This window comes from Podarcis muralis, chromosome 13 (genome assembly GCF_964188315.1).
Source record: "Podarcis muralis chromosome 13, rPodMur119.hap1.1, whole genome shotgun sequence".
In the NCBI taxonomy this organism is placed as follows: Eukaryota; Metazoa; Chordata; class Lepidosauria; order Squamata; family Lacertidae; genus Podarcis; species Podarcis muralis.
In genome coordinates, this window is record NC_135667.1 from 46341707 (window position 1) to 46368904 (window position 27198).

The 27198-nt window shown below is 49.2% G+C and overlaps 1 protein-coding gene across 1 annotated transcript in view; it reads right to left on the reverse strand.

The window, feature by feature from the left end:
* RND2 (Rho family GTPase 2) overlaps nt 1–26740 on the reverse strand; it is a 42348-nt gene extending 15608 nt beyond the window's left edge. The window contains exons 1-2 of the mRNA XM_028702961.2: nt 26502–26740; nt 24922–25009 (exon numbers count right to left, since the gene is read on the reverse strand). Of these exons, the coding sequence (XP_028558794.2) occupies nt 24922–25009; nt 26502–26603 (190 nt within the window). The 5' untranslated portion in view covers nt 26604–26740. The remainder of the gene's footprint in view (nt 1–24921; nt 25010–26501) is intronic.
* Between the last annotated feature and the right edge of the window lie 458 nt (nt 26741–27198).

The window sequence follows — 27198 nt, forward strand, 5'->3', positions numbered from 1 at the left end:
TCAAACATCAAATAAAACAATTCAGGAAAAAACCCCAAAATTCAAGCTTCAAGGGAAACATTTTAGATCCTTCTGTTCAGTGACATTTTGCTTCTCTCAGTCTGGCATGCAGAGATCTCCACACGGTCGCAATTGGAACTGCATCAGCGGCAAAACGCGCCTGGCGCCTGGCTAATTTCTAACACTGCAGGGTGGAACTGCAGCTTCTCCTGGCGAAAGTTGAACTGGAAAGCTGCTGAAAATGTTGGCATGGAAGCTCAAACAGCGGAGCTGTGAAAAGGCTGTGGTTCTCTGGTTCCAAAAGGCCTCCCAAAGGCCCCAATCCCTCTGGAAGGGAGCAGCACCCTCGTATTTTCTCCCTGTGTATATTGGACGTCTTGGTTTTCCTGGTGCAAAGAAAACATAGTGCTTTCCCTTAAGGCTGGTCCAGAAGCTGCAACTGATAAGGAATGCTGCAGCAAGGTTGCTGACGGAAGGGTTGGGGTTGGGTTTCCTTTTGCTAAGATGCAACACCATTGCTGAAAGAACCGCACGGGCTGCTAATACGCTACCAGAACAAGTTTAAGATCCTGCTTTCAGCAGACAAAGCCCTGAGCAACTTGGGATCAGATTATCTTCAGGATCACCTAACCTTACATACCCCTGCCTGGCCGCTGCATACTTTGAAATAGGCACTGCTAGAAGTGTCACAAGCTCCTTGCATCTACAAAGAAAACTCCCCAGGGCTTTTAGTGTTGTGGCACCTGCCCTTTGGAATGTTCTCCCGGTAAATTATCAGGCAGGTGTCAACACCACTGGAATTTAAGCACCTGCTTAAAACAGGTTTGTTCAGCTAGCCTTACTCCAACAGGTGATCCAGTAAAGTTTATTTGATTCGTTGATTTGTTATTTCTCTGTGTTGTTATTCTTAAAAAGCAGAGACATCACCTTCCCGACAAAGGTCCGTATAGTTAAAGCTATGGTTTTCCCAGTAGTGATGTATGGAAGTGAGAGCTGGACCATAAAGAAGGCTGATCGCCGAAGAATGGATGCTTTTGAATTATGGTGCTGGAGGAGACTCTTGAGAGTCCCATGGACTGCAAGAAGATCCAACCTATCCATTCTGAAGCAAATCAGCCCTGAGTGCTCACTGGAAGGACAGATCCTGAAGCTGAGGCTCCAACACTTTGGCCACCTCATGAGAAGAGAAGACTTCCTGGAAAAGACCCTGATGTTGTGAAAGATGGAGGGCACAAGGAGAAGGGGACGACAGAGGACGAGATGGTGGGACAGTGTTCTCAAAGCTTCTAACATGAGTTTGACCAAACTGCGAGAGGCAGTGGAAGACAGGAGTGCCTGGCGTGCTCTGGTCCATGGGGTCACGAAGAGTCGGACACAACTAAACAACAAGTGTGGTTTTTTTAAGTGATGTAAATTTACTGGCGATTTTTACGCTGCTCATGGTCTCGATATCTTTAAAAGCATTTCATGGTATAAAAATATTTACCCGCAAAGTAGTTTGCGGGTAAAGAGAAGCTGTTGCAAATTAGAGAAAAGCCAAGCAGCCTGCCTCCTTGCCCTGGCGCAAATCTATCCATCACAGAATAGTCCAGGAGGAATAAGAGGGCTTGGATGGCGCCCAAAGGTGCATTTTCAAAAGCTGCTCTAATAATGTGAGGAATTGGTTCCTCCAGATGAAAGCCGTATAATCTGTCAAAACCAAGGTGACACCGTGCTGATCAAACCTCAAGCACCTGGGCACTGAAAATACATTGCTGCCTCTGAAGAATTGGATTCTTTTCCTCCAGCCTTTATGTCCATTACCAGCAATCGTTCTCATTTCAACCACACATTTTAGCTACTGAACAGTTTTCACATTCTGCCTCCACTGTGAGATCGCCAGGCTGCTGCAGAACGACTCGCTCACAGCCGCTCTGCATGAGCTATGCAAGTGGCTTGGGATCTGAGCCCAGGCGTCACTTAATGTCCTGGGAGGAAAGAGGGACTCACACCTGCTTCAAAACTGTGCTCAGTCTCTGCCTCTGAAGCTCTTCCCCCCCTGTTAGAAACCCAAATATGTAAGCTAGGGGCCAAATGGCTCCTTAAACCAAAGTTACAGTCGCCAAAACGGAATGTCTAGTTGCTGTTTGGGGGCAAAACAGCTCTAAAGCCTTATTTTTCAAATGATGGACTGACTGTGATTGATTCTCAGTTAAACATCTGGCTGGTTCAAATGACAACCTTGAGCTGGATTAGGAACTTTGAGAACTTAAAGAAGAAAAGTCACTTGATCCAGGGACAATCCATATATACCGTATTTTTCGCTCTATAAGACGCACCAGACCATAAGACGCACCTAGTTTTTGGAGGAGGAAAACAAGAAAAAAAATATTCTGAATCTCAGAAGCCAGAACAGCAAGAGGGATCGCTGCGCAGTGAAAGCAGCAATCCCTCTTGCTGTTTTGGCTTCTGGGATCGCTGCGCAGCCTGCATTCGCTCCATAAGACGCACACACATTTCCCCTTACTTTTTAGGAGGGAAAAAGTGAGTCTTATAGAGCAAAAAAATATGGTATATCGGTCTATTCTGACCTCTTTTTCTTAATGATGACTGCTCCTGCTCAGAAAAAGCATTTTGGTTCCAGAAATCCATTCTGATTGTGCAGATAAAATATAACTTATAGAATTCTACAGGGTGGGGTATTAAGTGTGTCAAAACAGTCCTGATCCAATGATCCCCAGATGGTGGAGATATCAGGCACTATCCTGGTGCCCAGGCATCTTCACTTCGTCACGAGTGGCTGATAGCCAGGTGCAAAATGCGCCTGGCTAATTTTGAACACTACCCTCCATTCCAGATTGGGGGCGGGGGGGAGAGAGTCTACTTCGTATGAGGCCGAGGGAAAGCAATGTACTGAACCCGACGTCCCTTTAAAAATCCAGTGCAACTGAAGAACCATTGTGCAGTTTCTTTTCCCAGTAGTGATGTATGAAAGTAAGAGCTGGACCATAAAGAAGGCTGATCGCCAAAGAATTGATGCTCTTGAATTATGGTGCTGGAGGAGACTCTTGAGAGTCCCATGGACTGAAAGAAGATCAAACCTCTCCATTCTTAAGGAAATCAGCCCTGAGTGCTCACTGCAAGGATAGATCCTGAAGCTGAGGCTCCAAGACTTTGGCCACCTCATGAGAAGAGAAGACTCCCTGGAAAAGACCCTGATGTTGGGGAAGATTGAGGGCACAAGGAGAAGGGGACGACAGAGGACGAGATGGTGGGACAGTGTTCTCAAAGCTACCAGCATGTGTTTGACCAAACTGCGGGAGGCAGTGGAAGACAGAAGTGCCTGGCGTGCTCTGGTCCATGGGGTCACAAAGAGTCGGACACGACTAAACGACTAAACAACAACACCCAGACACTTCTTCGGTCCACATCCCCTTCCCCAGCCTTGAACACCCCACCACCCAGCGGAAAGGGATGTACCAAGTTTACCCTCCATCCCCAACAAAACAAAACTGCACGAGAAATAGCCGATCAATTGTCCCCATGCCAGGACCTGCCCAAGGAAAAGCAGAACCAGCAGGATTTGGGTCAATAGAATCTAGACTGGTCCCCAGGCTGAAGCCGGAAAAATCCACCACCCCATTATCTAAGAAATGCAGTCAGCCTGGATTTACCAGAAGTGGCCTGGAGTGCGAACACCTCCAAAAGCCAATTAAAATCACTGTGAAGGTCTGGCCGGTTCACTAAGGAGCAGCAGCTAAAACCTTGCCAGAGAGCGAGAGCGAGAGAGCACTGCAGAATGAAAGCATCTCTCTTCCAAATCACTCTCTTTTAGCCTGGATTACTCAGTCTGTATACTAATAAGCAACATGCGGTTAGGGCACTAATTTGAGCCCTCCTGCTTAGCCTCTGTAATCCAGCTTCGGGTGGAAAGCGGAGAGGAAGCAATTGTGCATGTTTTTCTAAGTGCAGTGTTTCGAAAACAAAAAAATGACCACGGATGCGCAAACAGCAATGACCAGACCCGAGAACATGACGATGGAAGAGGATGGTACAGAGACAGACATTCATCAAGTGTTCCACCATCCTAGTCCGGCCATAGTTCTCAGGGGTGGAGCAAATCCAAAATGGCCAAAGGCCTGGAAACGATGCCTTATGAGGAACGGCTAAGGGAGCTGGGCATGTTTAGCCTGGAGAAGAGGAGGTTAAGGGATGATATGATAGCCATGTTCAAATATATAAAAGGATGTCATATAGAGGAGGGAGAAAGGTGGTTTTCTGCTGCTCCAGAGAAGCGGACACGGAGCAATGGATCCAAACTACAAGAAAGAAGATTCCACCTAAACATTAGGAAGAACTTCCTGACAGTAAGAGCTGTTCGACAGTGGAATTTGCTGCCAAGGAGTGTGGTGGAGTCTCCTTCTTTGGAGGTCTTTAAGCAGAGGCTTGACAACCATATGTCAGGAGTGCTCTGATGGTGTTTCCTGCTTGGCAGGGGGTTGGACTCGATGGCCCTTGTGGTCTATTCCAACTCTATGATTCTATGATTCTATGAAATCTGGGGCAGAAAGGCAAGCAAAGGGGGAATGATCAGGAACAGAGTGAGATTTCCACACACCCCTTGTTTGCAGGCGTCACTTACCCAGACTAACCTGATCCAGCCAGCAAGGTTACCGCTCAGTCACTAACAGCAGCAGCATTCAAACTGGCTTTTAACTGCGGCTGCAAGTGAAGCCACAACACAGTTGCATCCCATAGAACCAAATGGAGCAAACCATGACCCCTGCGGCCAGGCAGCGCATGTTTCGGATTTGGGTTTGTCTGCAAAAGCTGCACGTCTGCCAGCGGGCTATGAATCAGCATGCAACCAAGCCAAAAGCTTAGAGAAAGGAGACCCAATAAGTAAATGGCACGATCGCTCCACGGGAGTCTGCTTGGGAGTTTGCAACAAAGTCAGTGCCAGGTGACTCTTCGTAGCTCACAAGGTTCAGAATGCCTCCAAGGCTCTTCTTTGTGCATGGGAACACCAAGAAGCGAGGAATGTGCAAAAACCGCATCAGGCTGCGCATGCAAATGTCGTGGAAGGGAGCATGCACAAAAATGGAATTTCACGCAAATCCCAAGTGTCTATGATTTGGGGATTTTCTCCTTTTGCTTCTCAACAGACAAAGCTCCATTCACCCACCCAGAAAGAAAACAGAATGGACCACTGGTTCTGTCGAGCTCAGTAATGTCTTCTACAGCTCCCCTGTGCTTTAAGTGAGGGACTCTCTCCCAGCGCTACCCAGAGACGCTGGGGGACTGAACCTGGGAACTTTTGCATGCAAAGGAGGCAATCTGCACTTGGGCTAAGGCCCTCCCCCCTTTTTAAAAATAATAATAAAAAAATCCACTCATCCCTCTCTCCCGACAGATGCTGTTTTCACAAGAGCTTTTGGAGCTGCTTCATTACAGAGCAGCCACAAAACCCGCAGTAACAGTTCCCTAATGATCTGGAATTGCTCATCATTTCATCAGAAGCATATCCTCCATGAATATATTCAGATAGTTTTCCCCCACTGGACCAACTTGCTCCCCTCCGTTTTCACCAAGACCCCTGCCACACATGGGAAGTATAAAATCAGACCGACAGAAACACCTACTCCTGGGAGACTAAAGCCACGAAATGGCTCATCAACTCATCAACTCCCAACGATTCCTCTCCAATTCCTTCCACAAGGCTGGGATTGGTTTCCAATGATTTCTCTTGGTGCTGGTCAAATGCGCTCAGGGCGACCCAAAATGGCACACCTGCTCCCTGCAACACACCTTTTCATGCCTGGCCCAATACCTCATTTTATCCTTTTTCTTTTCTTTCTTTTTTGTGTGTGCAAAAGTCACTATCAGTTATACTGCCCCCATAAGGAACAAGGGCTGTGCGCCACAACATAAAATGTGGGGTACCCCAAAGGGTAGGCTGACTCTTCAGAGACACCCTAGCAGGGAGATTCTCTCAAACGTTTAAGGCACAGAGTTTTTCCCCTTGCCATGGAAATTTCACTTGATCGGGCGATAAGCACCCTAGTAACTAACGCAGGTGGCGCTGTGGGTTAAACCACAGAGCTTAGGGCTTGCCGATCAGAAGGTTGGCGGTTCGAATCCCCACGACGGGGTGAGCTCCCGTTGATTGCTCCCTGCTCCTGCCCACCTAGCAGTTTCAAAGCACAAAGTGCAAGTAGATAAATAGGTACCACTCCAGTGGGAAGGTAAACGGTGTTTCCGTGCGCTGCTCTGGTTCGCCAGAAGCGGCTTGGTCATGCTGGCCACATGACCCGGAAGCTGTCTGCGGACAAACACCGGCTCCCTCGGCCTATAGCTCAAGATGAGCGCGCAACCCCAGAGTCGACCGAGACTGGACCTAATGATTAGGGGTACCTTTACCTAGTCATAATAAGTGAAAAAGTATCTAAATTCTGCACCATGACAACACTATTCTACAACCTAAGTAAGTTAATCAAATCAAGTACATTTCTTCCATAATTTAGTCTTCTTCTGCCCCAGCTCCAAAGACCAGTTGAAGCCATTTCCATTGCTTCCCTCCCATCTTGAAGCATTTTCACAAGACGTTGCCCAGATGCCCCCCACCCTGCAGCCATAAAGGTAAAGGTAAAGGGACCCCTGACCGTTAGGTCCAGTCGTGACTGACTCTGGGGTTGCGGCGCTCATCTCGCTTTACTGGCCGAGGGAGCCGGCGTACAGCTTCCGGGTCATGTGGCCAGCAGGACTAAGCCGCTTCTGGTGAACCAGAGCAGCGCATGGAAACGCTGTTTACCTTCCCACCGGAGAGGTACCTATTTATCTACTTGCACTTTGACGTGCTTTCGAACTGCTAGGTTGGCAGGAGCAGGGACCGAGCAACGGGAGCTCACCCCGTTGCGGGGATTCGAACCGCTGACCTTCTGATCGGCAAGTCCTAGGTTCTGTGGTTTAACCCACAGCGCCACCTGCGTCCCTGCAGCCATAAGGGCTAGTAATTTAGCATACTCAAAAAATGCAAGGCATTGCATTCCTAGGGTACTGAATGTTCCCTTATAAAGGGAGATCCTTGAGATCTGGCTGTCAGCAAAGGGCAGGAGAGAGAAACCTTTTGCAGAATCAGGCTTGACTGAGCAGCTACTTAGCTCCTACATTGCCAAGTGCCCTCAAAAGGGGAACGAAGAACCAGAAGGATAGGGGGCATTTAAGCCGCAAGGTCTTCCTAAAGATGACTATTAAACAATAAATAAGTGCAGAAACAGATCAGGAGCCTCCGACAGCTGCTTAACAGGGCAGAAATCGGAAGGCAAGATTTCCCTAGCATGGAAGCACAGTGGGGTGGAGTGGAGTGAAACTTCGCCAGTTGGGTTTCTGCCTGTCATACAGTTGTTCAGGCCCCGGCCGGGGGGGGGGGGGGAGAGTTGAGAATCCTTCCAGACTCTCCCCCACCCTGCCAAACAGAACGGGAACTGGGGATGTACTTAGAGCCCCGGTACGTTCCACAGAGGAAGCATTGTGGCAGAGTCGATCGCTTTCCCACAAGCTACCATTCAGTTGGTTGTGCTCCAGCAGCCATTTCAGGATTCCCCATGTGATGTCATGGCAACGCCACATGCAAATTTCAAATTGCTGGGGGTGGGGAGCGAAGACTTCCATTTATCTTCTGAGCAGGCAACCTAGAGCAGCCCCCGCTGAGACACGGACAAACTCTGCAACCGCCAACGACATTCTGGAGCCCAGTTTGCCCTCCGCCATGGCACCAGCATCCTCGCAGAAACGGGCCCCGAGAAGGGGGAAAAAATACCCTGCTGCAAAAGGCCGCATTGTCTTCCCGCCCTTGTCATGTTTTTATCGCACGCCTCGAGACGCTTCGCAAAAGAGTGTCTCCTTCTCGTGCCAGCAAGGAACGTGACCGACAGTGCAAAGCCACAGCAGATTGGACACCCCAGTTTCCACTCATCGGAGGAGGGAGAGACATGAAAAAGCAATGCAAGTAAACAAGAACTCAATGAATCCTTGGGACATGTGTGCGAACACCTGGTTCCTTTCATTAGTCTGCAAACTGTCGGAATGGAAGGTCCAGAATTTGAAATATGGCCCACTCTCCAAGCAGAGTGCGGCCACCTTTAAGTTTCTTTGCAGCCCCTGGCGTGTTAGCATCATACCATCCAATGCTTATTCTTCATCATAATAAGACAGCAAATGTAGTTTGGTGCCATTTCCCAAAGCCCAGAGTTCAAATTTAACCGCCCCTGTTTTGAATCTGAGGCTGTGAATTCGTGATCATCACAGAACTGGAAGGCGCCCCAAGGTTCATCTTGTCGAATCCCCTGCAATGCCTATTTTGAGAACAGAAGAGGTATACGCAGGTTGCTAGTTCTTTAGCAGGAACTCGGGGGAACCTTGTCCGGTGAAGCCCCAAAATCCACCTAGATCTGTAATCGATAAAATTGTGGCCATCTCTCATCCAGATGATTGTCTGCTCGAGTTTATTAATCACATCTTACATTTAACCAGGGGACGCTGGTGGCGCTGTGGGTTAAACCACAGAGCCTAGGACTTGCCGATCAGAAGGTCGGCGGTTCGAATCCCTGCAATGGGGTGAGCTCCCGTTGCTCGGTCCCTGCTCCTGCCAACCTAGCAGTTTGAAAGCATGTCAAAGTGCAAGTAGATAAATAGGTACCACTCCGGCGGGAAGGTAAATGGTGTTTCCGTGCACTGCTCTGGTTCACCAAAAGTGGCTCAGTCATGCTGGCCACATGGCCCGGAAGCTGTACACCGGCTCCCTTGGCCAATAAAGCGAGATGAGCGCCGCAACCCCAGAGTTGGCCATGACTGACCTAATGGTCAGGGGTCCCTTTACCTTTTTACATTTAACCGCTGCCCGTGTGTGGCACTGTGACTGGGCCCGCAATAAACAAACAAACTTCGTGGTGAGTTCCCCTGCCACGCACTGGAGAATTGAGAGAGAGAAAGGCAACTTTTTCGTCAGAAAAAACCAATTGGGTATATGATGCTCTGTTAACACCACTCCTGTTTTGAAGTGATGCGGTTCTCCTGACACCCCACTCTCTGGTCCTTAGCTGTGGAGTGAGCAACAACACAGGGGGGGTACCCTCCTTCTCTCCCGCCCCCCACCGCCCTTCCCAACTCTCCAGCTGCCTATTTGTCTCCTTAATCTCATCAACATTCCTCCACATTTTTTATGTCCCCCCTTCCGCAAAGCGGGGGATCTTTATCAGAAGCCGCAGGTTCCCACACTCCTCTCTGAGCTAAATGCTCGCTGGATGGATGGTGGGAGGGCCCGGCTGCACAGGAGAATTCCACAACCAAAGCCTTTTCTCCATGTTTGGAGTTTTTCAAAAAAAGGATGCAAGATGCCTTTCTAAATAAAGATCCTCTAGGCAGCGCTCAGTTTCCTTGAGAAAGGTGCTGGGGTTCAAGCCTGCCTGGGAACCAGGATTCTGACCTGCCATCACCCAATCGCTCATGAGATGTTTGGTAAGGGTCTTCTTGCTACTTCCTATATTCCAACACCAAAGTGTCACATCTCGCGCACAAACACACCAGAGTCCCGGGCGAAGGAAAGCCCGGCTCAAACTAAACAAGCCCCGTCTTGATCCAAATGAAAGCTTCCAAAACTGAAATACAGTGGTACCTCAGGTTATGTACTTAATTCGTTCCGGAGGTCCATTCTTAACCTGAAACTGTTCTTAACCTGAAGCACCACTTTAGCTAATGGGGCCTCCCGCTGCCGCCAGAGCACGATTTCTGTTCTCATCCTGAAGCAAAGTTCTTAACCTGAGGTACTATTTCTGGGTTAGCAGAGTCTGTAACCTGAAGCGTCTGTAACCTGAAGCATATGTAACCCGAGGTACCACTGTACAGTGGTACCTCAGGTTACAGAGGTTACACAGCGGCAGTGGGAGGCCCCATTAGCTACAGTGGTACCTCAGGTTAAGAACAGTTTCAGGTTAAGAACAGACCTCCGGTAAAATGTGAAGTTTTTAATGGTTAAAGTAAGTGGGGGGGGGGAGATGGTTAGAAATTATGATATATGTAAACCGCTAGAGATGAAGTAAAATGAAAATCAGATAGGTGGGACTCAGGGAAGCCCACTTAACAATGTTTAGAAAAATAAGGATATGACATGAATTTGTTTGTATTGTTTGTCTTTTCTGTTTGTGTTTTTATTTGTGTTATAAAATGAATAATTTTTTTTGAAAAGAAAAGAAAAGAATGGACCTCCGGAACGAATTAAGTTCTTAACCAGAGGTGCCACTGTATACACCCACTAACTGCTGTGTGTTCTTGGGCAAAGGCAAAGCTTTAGCATCCTCAGTCAGGCATGTTTTCAGCGCCAGCACTCAGCTCCACAGAAAGCCAGGGTGACGTCCTGGCTTACAGATTGCACTATGGCCAGAGAGACCCAGGTTCAAGGCACTGCCCTCACCTTGCGCCGGTCACACTTTCTGCGCACAACCAACCTCACGAGTAGGTAAACTCAGTGCACAAGCCTGAGCTCCACTGAGGACGCACGGGAGGAAAAAAATGTAATAAATAAAATAATGAATGAACTGAACCCACCATAGCTCATTCAGTAGAAACTCTTAATCACAGGCTCATGGGTTCAAGCCCCACGCTGGCAGCGGCGTAGCGTGGGTTGTCAGCACCCGGGGCAAGGCAAGTAATTTGCGCCCCCTAAGCCCTAACCTGCCGCCGCTACCAGCTTCTTCTTGCTGCTGCCTGGGCTGGGGTATTTACGGTAAGGTAGCCACGGCGGCGGCGGCGGGTCCGTGACAGGTGATCTGAGGCGAGTTGCCGCTGGCGCTGCTGCCCAAACGACGCCGCTTGCCCGGAGGAGGAGGAGGGCAGAGAGGCGAGGAAAATGCAACGTGGCCCAGCAGCTGCAGCAGCAGCGGCAGCGGGGCTGTGAGGAGGGGCTGCCTGGCGCGCCCTCCGTGGCCCTGACGCGCAGGGACCGCAGCGAGCGCTGAGAGCCACTGCCAGCTCGTCGGTTCCGCAAGACATGTGGCTCTGCTACAGCCTGCGCCCGAGGCTCTTCGGCGACTCCGGAGGCAGCGAGCACGCCCCCCCCCCCGCAGATGTTGCGCCTGGTGCGGCCGGCCCCTCCTGCACCCCCCACGCTACGCCACTGCACGCTGGGCAAAAGATTCCTACATTGCAGGGGGCTGGACTAGATGACCCTCGGGGTCCCTTCCAACTCTGATTCTAAGTAATGATTGAGCACATCGGACCATGTGCCAAGTGTTATTTTGCTCACTGCTAAAAACGAAGATCATGGCCACTGGGCCCATCACCTCCTGGCAAATAGAAGGGGAAGAAATGGAGGCAGTGAGAGATTTTACTTTCTTGGGCTCCATGATCACTGCAGATGGTGACAGCAGTCACAAAATTAAAAGACACCTGCTTCTTGGGAGAAAAGCAATGACAAACCTAGACAGCATCTTAAAAAGTAGAGACATCAACTTGCCAACAAAGGTCCGTATAGTAAAAGCTATGGTTTTCCCAGTAGTGATGTATGGAAGTGAGAGCTGGACCATAAAGAAGGCTGATGGCCGAAGAATTGATGCTTTTGAATTATGGTGCTGGAGGAGACTCTTGAGAGTCCCATGGACTGCAAGAAGATCAAACCTCTCCATTCTGAAGGAAATCAGCCCTGAGTGCTCACTGGAAGGACAGATCCTGAAGCTGAGGCTCCAATACTTTGGCCACCTCATGAGAAGAGAAGAGTCCCTGGAAAAGACCCTGATGTTGGGAAAGATGGAGGGCACAAGGAGAAGGGGACGACAGAGGACGAGATGGTTGGACAGTGTTCTTGAAGCTACCAGCATGAGTTTGACCAAACTGCAGGAGGCAGTGGAAGATAGGAGTGCCTGGCGTGCTCTGGTCCATGGGGTCACGAAGAGTCGGACACGACTAAACGACTAAACAACAACAACAAAGTAGTCCAAGAAGCCTTTTATGGCTCACTCAGCTCATGCAAGCTCTCATTTCATTTAACCCACAACTCTCCAAACGGCATTAGGTTTCTTTCTCTAGACAATTTTATTTCATTACCCCACTTGGCCAGCAACCGATTTCTGAAAAGTTATGAAGTGTTACCTAAGGCTAACATTCACCCAGTGCTTTACCAACTGCACTGGCTCCCGGTGGAGTACAGGGTCAGGTTTAAGGTGCTGGTTTTGACGTTTAAAGCCCTATGCAGTCTAGGACCCTCATACCTACGGGACCGCCTCTCCTGGTATGCCCCACGGAGGCCCTTAAGGTCCACAAATGACAACATTTTGGAGGTCCCAGGTCGCAAGGTGGTTAGATTGGTCTCAACTAGGGCCAGGGCCTTTTCAGTACTGGCCCCAACTTGGTGGAACGCTCTGTCACAAGAGACTAGGACCCTGCGGGACTTGACATCTTTCCGCAGGGCCTGCAAGACAGAGCTGTTCCTCCTGGCCTTTGGTTTGGACTCAGTCTGAACCTTATGTTTCCCTACCCTTACGCTCTTGATTTATCAGCTTTTTTAAAATGAGGCTGCGTATTAAATTGCATTTTAACCTGTATTTTTTTCTTTCTCTTTCCCCCCTATTATGTTATTACTGTGATTTTATTGGTGTTAGCCGCCCTGAGCCCACCTTTGGCCAGGGAGGGTGGGGTATAAATAAATTATTATTATTATTATTATTATTATTATTATTATTATTATTATTATTAACGGCCCTTGGGAGCTAGCTGTTGGTCTCTGGTGGTTAGAGGTTGACACTCTGCACATCCTCAGAGATGTTCTCCTTTATGATCTTCAAATGTTATCTTCAAATTCTAAAGATGGAAGATGGAGCAAACCTGTATTTTCTTGCTCTGGAGGGCCGGATCCGAACCAATGGATTCAGGTTACAAGAAAAATGAGATACCAACTAAACACCAGGAAGAACTTTCTGGCGGGAAGAGCTATTCGACAGTGGAACGGATTCCCTCAGAAGGTTGTGGACTCTCCTTCCGTGGTGGTTTTTAAGCAGAGATTGAAGGAGGTGGACCTGCCCTGCCAGACCCCTAAACTTTGTTGTGAACCAGCTGCTTTTTGCTGGCTGAGAGAATGGCTGCTTCTTGAAAGCACTGAAGTGTTGGATATTGGCAGATGAAGTTGATGGACTAGATGGAATTGGTGGGAAAGACTGGCAAGATCCGAGACCAGGGAGAAGAGTCGGTGGAAGAAGACTGGGAAAAGTTTAAAGACTATTTATAGAAATATTGTGAAATTAATGAATGTTAGAAGAATGTTGGAATGAAGTTATATGGCTTTAGTAGAAATGTTATAAGGAATTAAGTATAAATAGATTAATAGAGTATTAAAGGGAAAATAAGGTTAAAATGTGTTAAGATAATTATAGGATAGAAAACAGGGGAAGATGGAAAGGAATTGCTGAAATAATTAATAGAAGTGGAATACAAAAAGGGAGGTGTGAGGAGGCCGTGGAAATATGTGAAAGAAAGATAAGATATTGAATTTTTTTTTTCTTTTGATGTGTTTTCAAAGTGTTTTTGTTTTGTTTTGTAAATTTTTATGTAGTGTTTTTGCATTTTAATGTACAGTTTTGTTGTTGTTTTTTTTGTAAGTGTTTAAATTGTTGTAAAAGTAATAAATATTATTAATAAAAAAAAAAGAGAGAGATTGGATGGCCATCCGTCATGGATGCTTTAGCTCAGATTCCTGCATTGCAGATGGTTGGACTAGATGACCCTCAGGGTATTTCACATATTCACAGCCTCAGATTCAAAACAGGGGCACACTGGGAAATTTGCTATCTTCTTGCGACGCTTCCCTCAGCAGTCCTGTCCCTGTGAAAGTCGTTTTCAGGATCACTGCATCGCCCAAGACGAACGGCACCCCTCCCCTTCCCCTCTGCTCTCCACACACCAAGATTTGCATCCATCCATCAGCACAGACCTTATCCAAGCAATTTCAGCAGCCGCGCACATTCTCTGGGGAAAGAGGAAGAGAAAAATCGATAAGCCGTTTCCCTCGCTTCGGGTTCTTCACCAATCTCTGAAGAGCACCAAGGAAAACAGAGACCAGCGAGTGCTTTATCTCTCGCCGAGCCGGCAGCTCGCACAATGCTTTTTTAAAAAAAGAAAAGAAAATAGAAATTTGGGGTCAAATCTGCCGGGGTCCAAGGGAACGGGTGTTCGTTGACTCTGCAAAACAGAGCGCAGAAGCAGCAGCCCAGGAGAAGAGGCAAAGGTTAGCTCTACTTTTCCTCCATCACTTTCCACAAACCAGGGAAATAAACCAGAATCATGGAAGTAGAATTATCAATTCATGCCCGAGGAAGTGTGTTTTTATATATAACTTGAAAGCTTGCATAATCGTATACCAAGCTATGTTGTTCGGGTAAAAAGCATCTTTTACCCGCTTTGTATTTCCAGTGCTTTGGGGCAAATGACAATAAAACACACACACAGAGGGCCGGACTAGACAAGCTAAAGGTGTGAGCGTTTAATATGCCCAGTTCCCACCCCTTCTAAATTTAAGCTGCTGAGAAAATAAGAGGATATTGATGGGTACATTGGTGTGCAATGGAGTCGGACAAGAGTTCAGCTTCCTTCGGAAACTTCCCTCTGGAGACGCAGCTCAGAGGGGCGCAGGATGGAAAAACCCCTCCCCACACCCCACATTTCCCAACTCCCCCCCCCGTGGCTGTTATTTTTTTTTTGGGGGGGGGGAAACACTGGAGACAGTGAAGTACAACCACACGGCTGCCTTCAAGATCTCACCCAGTTTGGTCCTCTGTGATCCTCCACATCCTTCCAGAAACTCAACCACAATGTTCCTTTCGCTTAAACCCTTAGCTCCCCAAAACAATCCCCGATCAAACCCAACAGTGATGCAGCTACAACATCTGTCGTTCTGCCCGGACACTGAGGTCCAGCGCCGAGGGCCTTCTGGCGGTTCCCTCGCTGCGAGAAGCCAAGTTACAGGGAACCAGGCAGAGGGCCTTCTCGGTAGTGGCACCCGCCCTGTGGAACGCCCTCCCACCAGATGTCAAAGAGAAAAATAACTACCAAACTTTTAGAAGACATCTAAAGGCAGCCCTGTTTAGGGAAGCTTTTAATGTTTAACAGACTATTGTATTTTAATAATTTGTTGGAAGCTGCCCAGAGTGGCTGGGGGGGAACCCAGCCAGATGGGTGGGGTATAAATAATAAATTATTATTATTATTATTATTATTATTATTATTATTATTATTAGGGTCCTTCTGCTGCCGCGTAATTTCTGTTCTCATCCTGAGGTAAAGTTCTTAACCCAAGGTACTGTTTCTGGGTTAGCGGAGTCTGTAACCTGAAGCGTCTGTAACCCGAGGTACCACCGTACAGTGGAACCTCGTGTTACGTACCATCTCTCTTGTGAATGCTGCGGGTTACAAGCTCCGCTAACCCAGAAGTAGATGCTCTGGGTTGCGACCTTTGCCCCGGGATGTGAACGGAAGTTGAGCGCCACCAGCGCTTTTTAGCTAAAGTGGTACCTCAGGTTAAGAACAGTTTCAGGTTAAGAATTGACCTCTGGAACAAGTTAAGTTCTTAACCCAAGGTACCACTGTATAGGAAAATGCCCACACTCCCAATCTCCACCCCATTTGCAGCTGATGGATTGGTTTTGGCTACTTTTTTCAGGGGGGGGGGGGAAATGCTCACTACAATGGCTTCTTTCCACCCCCTTTCTCTTTTGGATTTTAAAACGGCGGCCTGCTGTGATATCAGAAGCGCTCCCTTTCACTGCTTAAACTGAGGCTGCTGCCAGAGGCAGCGGCGGCAGCTGGAGGAGAGCCTCGTTCCTGGAGGGACGCATTTGTCAGCGCGCTTGCGAGGAGAAGAAATAAATGGCAGGGGACATCGCAAGTGACTTGCACAAAATGAAGCTCTGGGCCAGACATGATGCCAAGGCATCTGGGAGAAGCCTGCATAATTCAGGACAGCCCAAAGCCTGTTTGGAGGGGGGGGGAGACACCGATCCTTTATTCATTTATAGGCATGCTGGGAACTGTCAGCACATGAGCGGCATAGCTGGCAGGAACCTGGGCAAAACCAAAGCACTGGTCTGGACGTGACGCTGGGTAGCCTTGCAGGAAGCAGTACAGTTATGTTGTTGTTGTTTAATCGTTTAGTCGTGTCCAACTCTTCGTGACCCCATGGACCAGAGCACGCCAGGCACCTCTGTCCTCCACTACTTCCCACAGTTTGGTCAAACTCATGCTGGTAACCTCGAAAACACTATCCAACCATCTCGTACTCTGTCGTCCCCTTCTCCTTGTGCCCTCCATCTTCCCCAACATCAGTGTCTTCTCCAGGGAGTCTTCTCTTCTCATGAGGTGGCCAAAGTACTGGAGCCTCAGCTTCAGGATCTGTCCTTCCAGTGAGCACTCAGGGCTGATTTCCTTCAGAATGGAGAGGTTTGATCTTCTTGCAGTCCATGGGACTCTCAAGAGTCTTCTCCAGCACCAGAATTCAAAAGCATCAATTCTTCGACGATCAGCCTTCTTGATGGTCCAGCTCTCACTTCCATACATCGCTACTGGGAAAACCATGGCTTTAACTATACGGACCTTTGTTGGCAGTACAGTTATACCTCGGGTTAAATATGCTTCAGGTTGAGCGTTTTCGGGTTGTGCTCTGTGTCGACCCAGAGGTAACAGAACACGTTAGTTTTGGGTTTCGCCGCTCGCGCATGCGTAGATGCTCAAAATGACGTCACACGCATGCACAGAAGCGGCGAATCGCGATCCGCGCATGTGCAGTTGCAGATTGCGTTCTACTCAGGATGCGAACGGGGCTCCGGAATGGATCCCGTTCGCATCCAGATGTACCACTGTATTCTGGAGGGAGGGATGTCTAATTCTGGGTGGGCCAAGACTTTATTTCAAGGTGCAAACATTCCCTTATTCCTCAGTGTGGCCTAGGGGCATGATGCATTTGAGAAACATGCTTCAATGCAGTCCTTTAGGACAGTGTGTGTGTGTGTGTGTGTGTGTGTGTGTGTGTGTGTGTGCACGCACGCGCACACGCACACACACATGCATTAGGGCTGGTCGATATATCAATATATCATCCAAAACCGGTTTGAAGTTCATATCGTGATATCAGTTTCGTAATTTTTTGACTTGGCGATATATCGCGAATCATGATGCGTGTTAGGGCTGAGCGATATATCGTCCAAAACTGGTTCATATCGTGATCATCTGTTTCATAATTTTTGACCTGGCAATATATCGCGAATCATGGTATACAATATGTGCGCTATGCAAAAATCACAATGTGGAGGAAACCGTGAAGCAAGCCAGCAGTGGCGTAGCGTGGGTTGTCAGCACCCGGGGCAAGGCAAGTAATTTGCGCCCCCTAACAGGTGGAGCCAGGTAGGGGCAGAGAGCTGCGAGTGCGAGCGCCCCCCCCAGATGTTGCGCCCGGTGCGGCCGGCCCCCCCTGCACCCCCCACGCTACGCCACTGCAAGCCAGTGCTTCTCTCAATTCCTGCAGCCTCTGTTAACTCTGCCGGCTCAGCTCTCCCCTGCCTCATGCAGGGGGGCAGCGAATCACAAGAGCAGGCGCCGGCAAAAATCACAATGTGGGAAAAACTGTGAAGCCAGCCGATGCCTGTCTACATAGCTCCATCCTTATTTCAGACACTGTGATATAGCAGTATATTGCATTTTTTTAGCTGGTGATATACAGTGGTGAAGGGACGATGGTGGCGCTGTGGGTTAAACCACAGAGCCTAGGACTTGCCGATCAGAAGGTCAGCGGTTTGAATCCCCGCAACAGGGTGAGCTCCCGTTGCTCAGTCCCTGCTCCTGCCAACCTAGCAGTTCGAAAGCAAGTCAAAATGCAAGCAGATAAATAGGTACCTCTCTGGTGGGAAGGTAAACGGCGTTTCCGTGCGCTGCTCTAGTTCGCCAGAAGCGGCTTTGTCATGCTGGCCACATGACCCGGAAACTGTACGCCGGCTCCCTTGGCCAATAAAGCAAGATGAGCGCCGCAACCCCAGAGTCGGTCACGACTGGACCTAAAGGTCAGGGGTCCCTTTACCTTTGCTATACAGTGGTACCTCAGGTTACAGACGCTTCAGGTTATAGACGCTTCAGGTTACAGACTCCGCTAACCCAGAAATAGTACCTTGGGTTAAGAACTTTGCTTCAGGATGAGAACAGAAATTGTGTGGCGGCAGTGGGAGGCCCCATTAGCTAAAGTGGTGCTTCAGGTTAAGAACAGTTTCAGCTTAAGAACAGACCTCTGGAACAAATTAACCCAAGGTACCACTGTATTACGATGCTGTAAACCAGATATCACCCAGCCTTAGTGTGTGCATATCCAAGGGTTCTGATTCCCAGTCATGGAGGGTGCATGATATGGGGTGGTCTTAAGCTTATTTTGGGGTGCAGGGGTATGCGAAAACCAGTCTCTTATTCAGGCTGGTGTGCTGAATAAGGAACCAGGAACCAAGCTTCGCCTCACATACAGCAGCTCACGAAACCCAAGCTAGACCGAAAGAGGTGCAAGAGTGGTTGCACTGGTACAAGACAACCCACTTAAGACTCTGAAACCATTTGTAGTCCCACCAGCGCTGTCATTCCTGCCCCCAGCGTCCCCCAAAGGACTACTGTTCACCAGAGTCTCTAGAGAAGGATGGCTGTAAAGGAGGAAGAGAACAAACGGAACAGGACAACAGTACAGATGGCATTCCTCCTTTGCGAGGAAAGAAAAACCACGGGTACCTATTCAAAGCTACTCATCAGTTCTTTATATGATCAGGGATTGGGGCGGGGGAGAAAACCTCTGCAAGCCACTTCCCAGAAGACCAAGCCTTGGGAGAGATAACACGCCACCAGGAGTTGGAGGGGGGATTTTAATTAGAAATTAAATTATATATATAATTAATTTTAGAATGAATGATTTTAGAATGTTGTTTATGCTGTACTTTTGTACTGTTTTATTGTTGTTAGCCGCCCTGAGCCTGGCTTCGGATGGGGAGGGCGGGATATAAATAAATTATTTTATTATTATTATTATTATTATTATTATTATTATTATTATTATTATTACCAATGGCTTCCACCACCTGCAATTACGGACAGGTGGATCGGTCTAGTTTGCACGAGTTCATCCTGGATGCCTGTTCCATCCTGTTTCCACTTTAATGTTATCATTTTAAAATCGGTGCCAAGAAAACCCCACCGTATTTAAATTCATCTTTTATCTCAAAGCACACATTTCTAAATGCATTTTATCCTAAAATACACTTCTCGGCTGAAAAAAAGGGGAGAATAAAGAAATAAAATTCAGAGAAGCGCAGAAGTGGGAGAATAATTATGTTCCGATCAGTGGATTTTAGCCTGGGAGACACGAATTAGGTGGGCTTGCTTACAAAATGCAGACCAAACAAAATCCGCCCTCGTCCCTATCTGTAATGCAGTGAGATAACACACACACACACACAAACACATAAAGGATGTCAAATTACATATTGCCAGGGAAGGAAGAAGGCAATCAAAGTTTCCTTATGGAAATAGTGAGAGTTGTGGTGTTATTGTTTATAAAGGCTGGGAGAGGGCTTTTGTGGAGACCCAAGCCCAGAAGGGCTTCACTTAAGGTAGGCTATTCGCGGTCCTCAGCTTTGCCTCTGGAACAAGATTTTCAGAATGAACGAATAGGGAGGCTTGAGGTGAGCCATGAAACTTGACTGCAGTTTCCAGGACTCAAGACGGAAATAACCTAAGCATTAACAAAGGAGAAAGCCTCTAGGCAGCTGCAATTGACCCCTGCGTTATTGGGGATTATGGATTCGCTGCAACTTCCAAACAGACCGGAACTTCTCGCTTCGAAATAAAAACACACTTACCACATTTCCCAAAGGAAGCATTTGGGAATGAAGGGTTGAAAAACTAACTCCAAGAGGTGCCGGATTTAAATTGTTACACTTGTTTCCTCCTTGTTATTAGCTTTAAAATAGTTTCAGGATAAAAGCAGTGATGTAACAGAGAATCCTTCTTTTTTTAAAAAGCTAACAAGAGACAGTGGCAGAGAATTAGAACAGGGGTCAGCAAACTTTTTCAGCAGGGGGCCGGTCCACTGTCCCTCAGACCTTGGGGGGGCAGACTATTTTTTTTGGGGGGGGGAATGAACGAATTCCTATGCCCGACAAATAACTCAGAGATGCATTTTAAATAAAAGGACACATTCTACTCATGTAAAAACATGCTGATTCCCAGCCTGTCCGCAGGCCGGATTCAGAAGGCCGGATTGGGCCGGATCCGGCCCCCGGGCCTTAGTTTGCCCACCCATGAATTAGAACATCCACTGGTGTTCTTAGCAGGAAGACTTAACGTTCCTTTACATTCTCGCCACCCTCCCTCCAGACTTGCAGCCCTTGCAATGCAATAAATTAAGCAGCTGTAACTCCTATTCTCCCTTGCAGACAGTTTCTGTGCTCAGAAATGTTCCTAATCAATTACTTTGGGCATGTGAGCACCACCACCCAAGTGCTCAAATCTCGAAGGGTTTCTGCTCCAAGCTAGCCAAGAGCATTCAAAGCTGCTTTGCCGGACCAGACTGAAAAGCCACCCATTCTGGAGCAGGATTTCAGGGACTGTAGAAGGAATGTCTGAGCCCTGGGTGGAACGAGAGGCTTCATTTATCCCACCAGCAGCATAATCCCTTCCTTGCTGCATGGCAAAGCGCATATGAAACAGGACGGCTAATTTCAAAAGTCCTTTGGGATGTGGCAAACGCACGTGTCATACCCCATAACATTTCTCTGATGAAAATAGGGGCGTCCTATTCCATGATTGGCACGTGGGTGGCACCGTGTTCTAAACCACAGAGCCTAGGGCTTGCCAATCAGAAGGTTGGCGGTTCAAATCCCCGTAATGGGGTGAGCTCTTGTTGCTCGGTCCCTGCTCCTGCCAACCTAGCAGTTCGAAAGCACAACAAAGTGCAAGGAGATAAATAGGTACCGCTCCGGCGGGAAGGTAAACGGCATTTCCGTGCGCTGCTCTGGTTTGCCAGAAGTGGCTTAGTCATGATGGCCACATGACCCGGAAGCTGACTGTGGACAAACGTCGGCTCCCTTGGCCAGTAAAGCAAGTGTGCAACTCCAGAGTCGTTCGCGACTGGACCTAACGGTCAGGGGTCCCTTTACCTTTACCTTTATTCCATGATTATAATAATCACAACAACAACAACAACAACAATTTTATTATTTATACCCTGCCCATCTGACTGGGGCGTCCCAGCCACTCTGGGCAGCTTCCAACATGTATAAAAACACCATTAAACATTGAAAAACTTCCTTATACAGGGCTGCCTTCAGATGTCTTCTAAAGGTTGTATAGTTCCTTATCTCCTTGGCTCGGGGTGTGTGTGTGCATAACTCCATACCCTCCAACATTTCTCTGATGAAAATAGGGGTGTCCTAGGGAAAAGTGGGACATTCCAGGATCTAATCAGAAACCGAGCCGGCTTCTGTAAATCCGGGACTGTCCCTGGAAAATAGGGATACTTGGAGGGTCTGGGGTGTCAGCCAGTGTTCAGAGGCAAAAATCCCCCTACAGAAGTAAGGTAAAGGACCCATGGACAGTTAAGTCCAGTCAAAGGCGACTCTGGGGTTGTGGCGCTCATCTCACTTTCAGGCCGAGGGAGCTGGCGTTTGTCCACAGACAGCTTTCCAGGTCATGTGGCCAGTATGACTAAACCACTTCTGGCTCAACGGGGATGCAGTGAAAGAAGCCAGAGTGCACGGAAACGCTGTTTGCCTTCCCGCTGCAGTGGCACCTATTTATCTACTTGTGCTGGCGTGCTTTCGAACTGCTAGGTTGGCAGGAGCTGGGACAGAGCAACGGGAGCTCACTCTGCTGTGGGGATTCAAACTGCTGACCTTCTGATCAGCAAGTCCAAGAGGCTCAGTGTTTTGGACCACAGTGCCACCCCTCCTGTGACATTAAGAAGCCCTTTCTACCCTGGCTCATATCTGAGGGATGGGGAACCTGGGGCCAGCCACATGTTGCTAGGAAGAAGAAGAAGAGTTTTGGATTTGATATCCCACTTTATCACTACCCGAAGGAGTCTCAAAGCGGCTAACATTCTCCTTTCCCTTCCTCCCCCACAACAAACACTCTGTGAGGTGAGTGGGGCTGAGAGACTTCAGAGAAGTGTGACTAGACCAAGGTCACCCAGCAGCTGCATGTGGAGGAGCGGAGACACGAACCCGGTTCCCCAGATTACGAGTCTACTGCTCTTAACCACTACACCATACTGGCTCTCAGGAGCAACATCCCAGGAGCAACATCCCAGCCTACTGGCTAGGACTTGGTAATCTATCGATGTCCGGTGTGCCACAGGTTGCCCACGCCTTTCCAAGCCAATGGTGGACACCATCCCTAACATCTGGCCAAAAGAAACAGCCTCTCATCTCCCAGTGCAGTTTTCGGTCATTAGCACACACAGCTTAATAGGACACTGATAGACCAACCCTCCGCCAGTTTGCCACAAGCTTAGCTGATCCATTACGAAGCATTCTGCGACTCTCCTCCCTTGGCCAGACTGCAGCGTCTGTGGCTGCAGCTCGCTCGCCTGTTAGCCACGGAACGTTTGCCAGCTCCAAACAACGCTTGCGTCTCTGCGGCGTTAGCTTTCTGATCGTTTTGTGCACCGCGCTCCGGCCTCCCACAGCAGGAGGATTGTTTGCTCGCTTCCTCCTCCCACAGCCCAAGGAAGAGACGCTCTTTTCTCTACCCAGACAGAAGAGCCTTTCTGCAGCCTCCCGAAGAGCCACCGGCAATTTCGCCACAGCTGCACTGCACACAGGAGAGCCCTTTACGCAACTCGACAAAAGCAGGCGAGAGGTGCCGTGCCAAGGGAAGGCTCTGGCCGTGCCAATCGCGAGGCTGCGAAGTTAATAAATGCAAAAGCTGGAGTCGAGGCAGAGGAAAGAAGAAGCCCTGGTAGTTTGGATGAGCCTTCTCTCAAAACAAAACAAAAATGGGGACATTTATTCTACACATCATGGCCAAAGCATTGCATCTTCTTCTGTTCCTCCTCTGTAGCATCAAGACTGAAGCACAACATTCCCCCTTCTCTGGCATATGGAAAACCACAAAGAAATGGTTTTTTTTTTGGGGGGGGGGGAAGGGGATACAAATAAAAGGCAGAAGGCATAAAAGGCAGCCAGGCTGAGCCAGACAACCCCCAGAATCGCTTCCAGGATCCAGCTGCTTCTAAAATGCTGGCAAGAACTCAACGTTCCCTCTTTGCAGGCAAAGAAAGTACGAAAACGGGCCCTTCTCCCCTTACATTCCTTCCAGGGGCGAGGTCTGCCCTCGGATCCGGAGCTTTTCGTGCCTCATTCATTCTTGGCCTCACCCTGAATCTCAGAATTCATACTGTACCTTCTCACAGGTACTCCTAGGCAGGCGATACCAGGAAACAGGACACCAAAAATAAAGTGGCCGCAGAGTGGATAGGAAGGCAGTACTTTAATTACTGCAGGTGAGGGCGGGGGGGGGGAGAGGCAGGGAGGGGTCCTTGAATGAAATTGGAAAGCTCCAACATCATGATTTCCACCCCCACCCAATTTTAGCCAGATCATGTTATCCCCCTATAACCTTTTCAAAAAACTAGGTAAAGCAGGCCAGCCCCACATCATCCAGAGAGGGTTATGAGCGGTGTTAGAGTTGAGGGGGGGGGGGGGATTTTATATAAGGTTTATCCGAGATGGGATTTGAAGCAGGTCTCAACAGCAGAACCTCCTTGTAATGCTGATGCAAACTCTGAGCATATACAAAGAGTCTTTCTCTCACCACCAGTTCATCACAACTGCTCCCCACCACAAAGGGCCTGATGTGTAACTAGGTTTTACTAGACCAGGAGCCAAGCACCAGTGCTTAGCCGAAACATATGAAGTCATACGAAAGAGAGATTTCGCCCTTACCGCATTTGGGATTAAGGGAAAGGGTTTTCCAGAGAACAGCACAGGCCTGAGCCTTGGGGTAAAATTATAATAATCCCAAGAACACAAGGAAGGAGAATGCTGGAAAACACTGCAGGAGTGTTGACGGCAATTTCTGGAGCCAAGAGAAAAAGGGAACCTGATAATCCTTTGTGGAAGTCAGTGGGGGGGGGGGGGATTAAAGCCTGACGGTGGTTTAACTCAGAGTGTTTCCCAAACTTGGGTGCCCAGCTGTTTTCGGACTACAACTCCCATCATCCCTAGCCAGCAAGGATGATGGGAGTTGTAGTCCAAAAACAGCAGGAGACCTAAGTTTGGGAAACACTGGTTAAACTAATGCTCCAAGTTAAAACTATAAGGGAGGAAAGTACCCATCTGAACGCATGCGAAGCACAAAATTTCCAAACCAGGCAGGTGTAGCCAGGAAAGAAAGCTCTTCCAAGCAAAGTTTGGAATGGTCAAGGAAAACAAGGAAACAAACAAATACTGTATTTTTTGCTCTATAAAACTCACTTTTCCCCTCCTAAAAAGTAAGGGGAAATGTGTGTGCGTCTTATGGAGCGAATGCAGGCTGCGCAGCTATCCCAGAAGCCAGAACAGCAAGAGGGATTGCTGCTTTCACTGCGCAGCGATCCCTCTTGCTGTTCTGGCTTCTGAGATTCAGAATATTTTTTTTCTTGTTTTCCTCCTCCAAAAACTAGGTGCGTCTTGTGGTCTGGTGCGTCTTATAGAGCGAAAAATACGGTAAACTGTCCCTTGTATGGAAGTGGTGCTAAAACTCCTGGAATCATTCAGAGGGCACATTCATTTGGGTAAACAGGAATATGTCGCAAAAACCCTCAACTGGGACAGGCAAAATTCACCCCAGTTATCAGTTCCAGAGCGCTCCCTGCCCCCACCCAAGTTTCTGCTCCGCACTCACCTGATGTGTCCCACATGTTGAGTTCGATGCGCTGCTTTTCGATCTCAAAACTGGCCGTGTAGTTCTCAAACACCGTGGGGACATAGTTCTGCAAGGGGGGGGACAGCGGAGACAACAGAACGCATGAAACCACAGAATTTCATGCCATGCCGCCGACTGGGAGAAACACCCCCCCCCCCACTGCAAGCACCCCCAACCCAGATCTCACACGCCTGGGTCCCTGACACACTCGCGGCCAGACCCCACAACCCCAAGAGCAATGCTCCGTTTCTGAAAGCAAACATTTACGGTGCACGCCTCTGCCTCTGGAAGACTTTCGTCCTAATTTGTGGTTCGTGTGGGATCCTGGCCATATTCCAGTAAAAGCAAAAGAGAGGTCCTCCCTGGTTGCTTAGAGGAAGTTCTGTTTCAGGACTCAGCCAAGGCACTGAGCAGAGGCCAACTTTGTGCAAGGACAAAATTTGGTGCCCCCCGCAAAGAAGAATATTTCTTATTTTCACAATAATTCCTTTTGGTAGAGTTGCTTTCTTACGTAGCTACTTAGTAGCTACCTGTATATTATTATTATTATTATTATTATTATTATTATTATTATTATTATTATTATGGCCCTCAGCTAGAGGGAACCAGATGCTCTGCCCTAAATCCAGCCGCCCCACAAAGGGAAGGCAGGCAGGCAGGTTGTTCCGGGTTTCTGACATTCCGCCTGATGTCCCAGCGGTTCCTCAGTTCCATAGTTTCCCTACAGAACCCTAAATCTCCCTCACAGCTTTTCCTGAACCCGACTGCTCACTTGAACCTCCTCCATCTTCTTCACCCCTCTCAAAATTGTCCCCCCACCCACCCACCCAAACTCTCTAACCTAACCTGCTAAGTCAGTCTAACCGAAAAAGAGGGTTTTTGTGGCACCTTGGAAGATGAAGGAATCGATTATGGCAGAAAGGGGGAAGCGCCTTGAACCGCCCCCCTGTGCGGAGAGTCCCTTCTAGGTCCCTTCAGCCCCCCCCCCAAAAAACCCCTATTTTACACCCCACATGACACACTCAAACCCTTGCAATTTGACCCTCCCCTTCCAGAATATTTCAGTTCTCTGTGTTTTGCCTCTTCCTGCTCCCATCTCGCCCCTGGCTCTCCCAACAGGTGACACCAGCCGTATCCCTTCCTAAGACCCCCCCCCCCCAAAATCCCGCAGTCTCCGGCCACATCCGAGGGGACACCCTACCCAGTGGGCACCGTCTAAAAACACGGGCTCTCCTCCGCCCTCTCGGGACGACGCTGCCGTCGAGGATCCAAGACCTGGGACCTCCCGCAAGCGCAAAGCGGGCGCTAACCCCCTTCGACGTCCTGAGACCGGCCGGCCGCCCCCTCGGAGGAACCGGAGACCCCGCTGGCCAACCGGCAGCCCTGCTCGGCTTGCCTGGACGCCGCTCTCCGGCTGCATCTCCCGAGCCCCCCACCCACAACACCCACCCACCCACCGCGACCGTCGGGGGTCCCTTCCTTCCCCTCCGGCTTCCCCGCCCCGTCGGATGGGGCTCCCTCTGCGGGAGGCTGCCATTCCCCCCCCCCACGCCCCGTACCTCGGGGTAGGTGTCCTTGGCGAAGACGTGGAGCAGCGCCGTCTTGCCGCACTGGCTGTCGCCCACCACCACGATCTTGCAGCGGGCCAGCTGGCTCTCCATGGCGCCTTCCGAGGCAAGACGGCGCGGGCCGCCGCTCAGTCCCCGCGCCGGGAAAAGAGCAGGAGCAACATCGCCGCCGCCGCCTCCGCCCGCCTCTCCGCGCTGGCAGACAGGCTCCTGCCGCGGCTCCCCGGCTCCCGATGCCGCACCCCCTGCTCCGCCCTCCCGAGCCCCCGTCTCGCCGCCGGCCCCCTCGCGGCGCTCCTACCCTCCCGTCGCCAGCAGGCGGCGCCCTGGAGCAGGCGTCCCCCAGAGCAGCCTCGCCGGCGCGTCCGGAGGGTCCCTTTGGCTGATGCGCAACCGGGGGAGCGGGTTTAGCTCTCTCCCACCCACCCCCGGGATGCCAATATTTTATTCCAGTATTTTATAATATTGGAATAAAATATAATAAAATAAAATATTGGGGGTGGCGGACCCCAAGCAGTTGATCACAAAACGCACTGTTTGAATGGCAATCTCCATCAATGGGGGGAGGCGGACCCTCAAATATTTTATGGGGGGCGCTGATGAGTTGCTCCTATCTCTCCGCGCGACCCCCCCCCAAAAAAAAAACTCCATCCGCCTCCATGCATCTCGGATATGAGGCTTCTTCGAC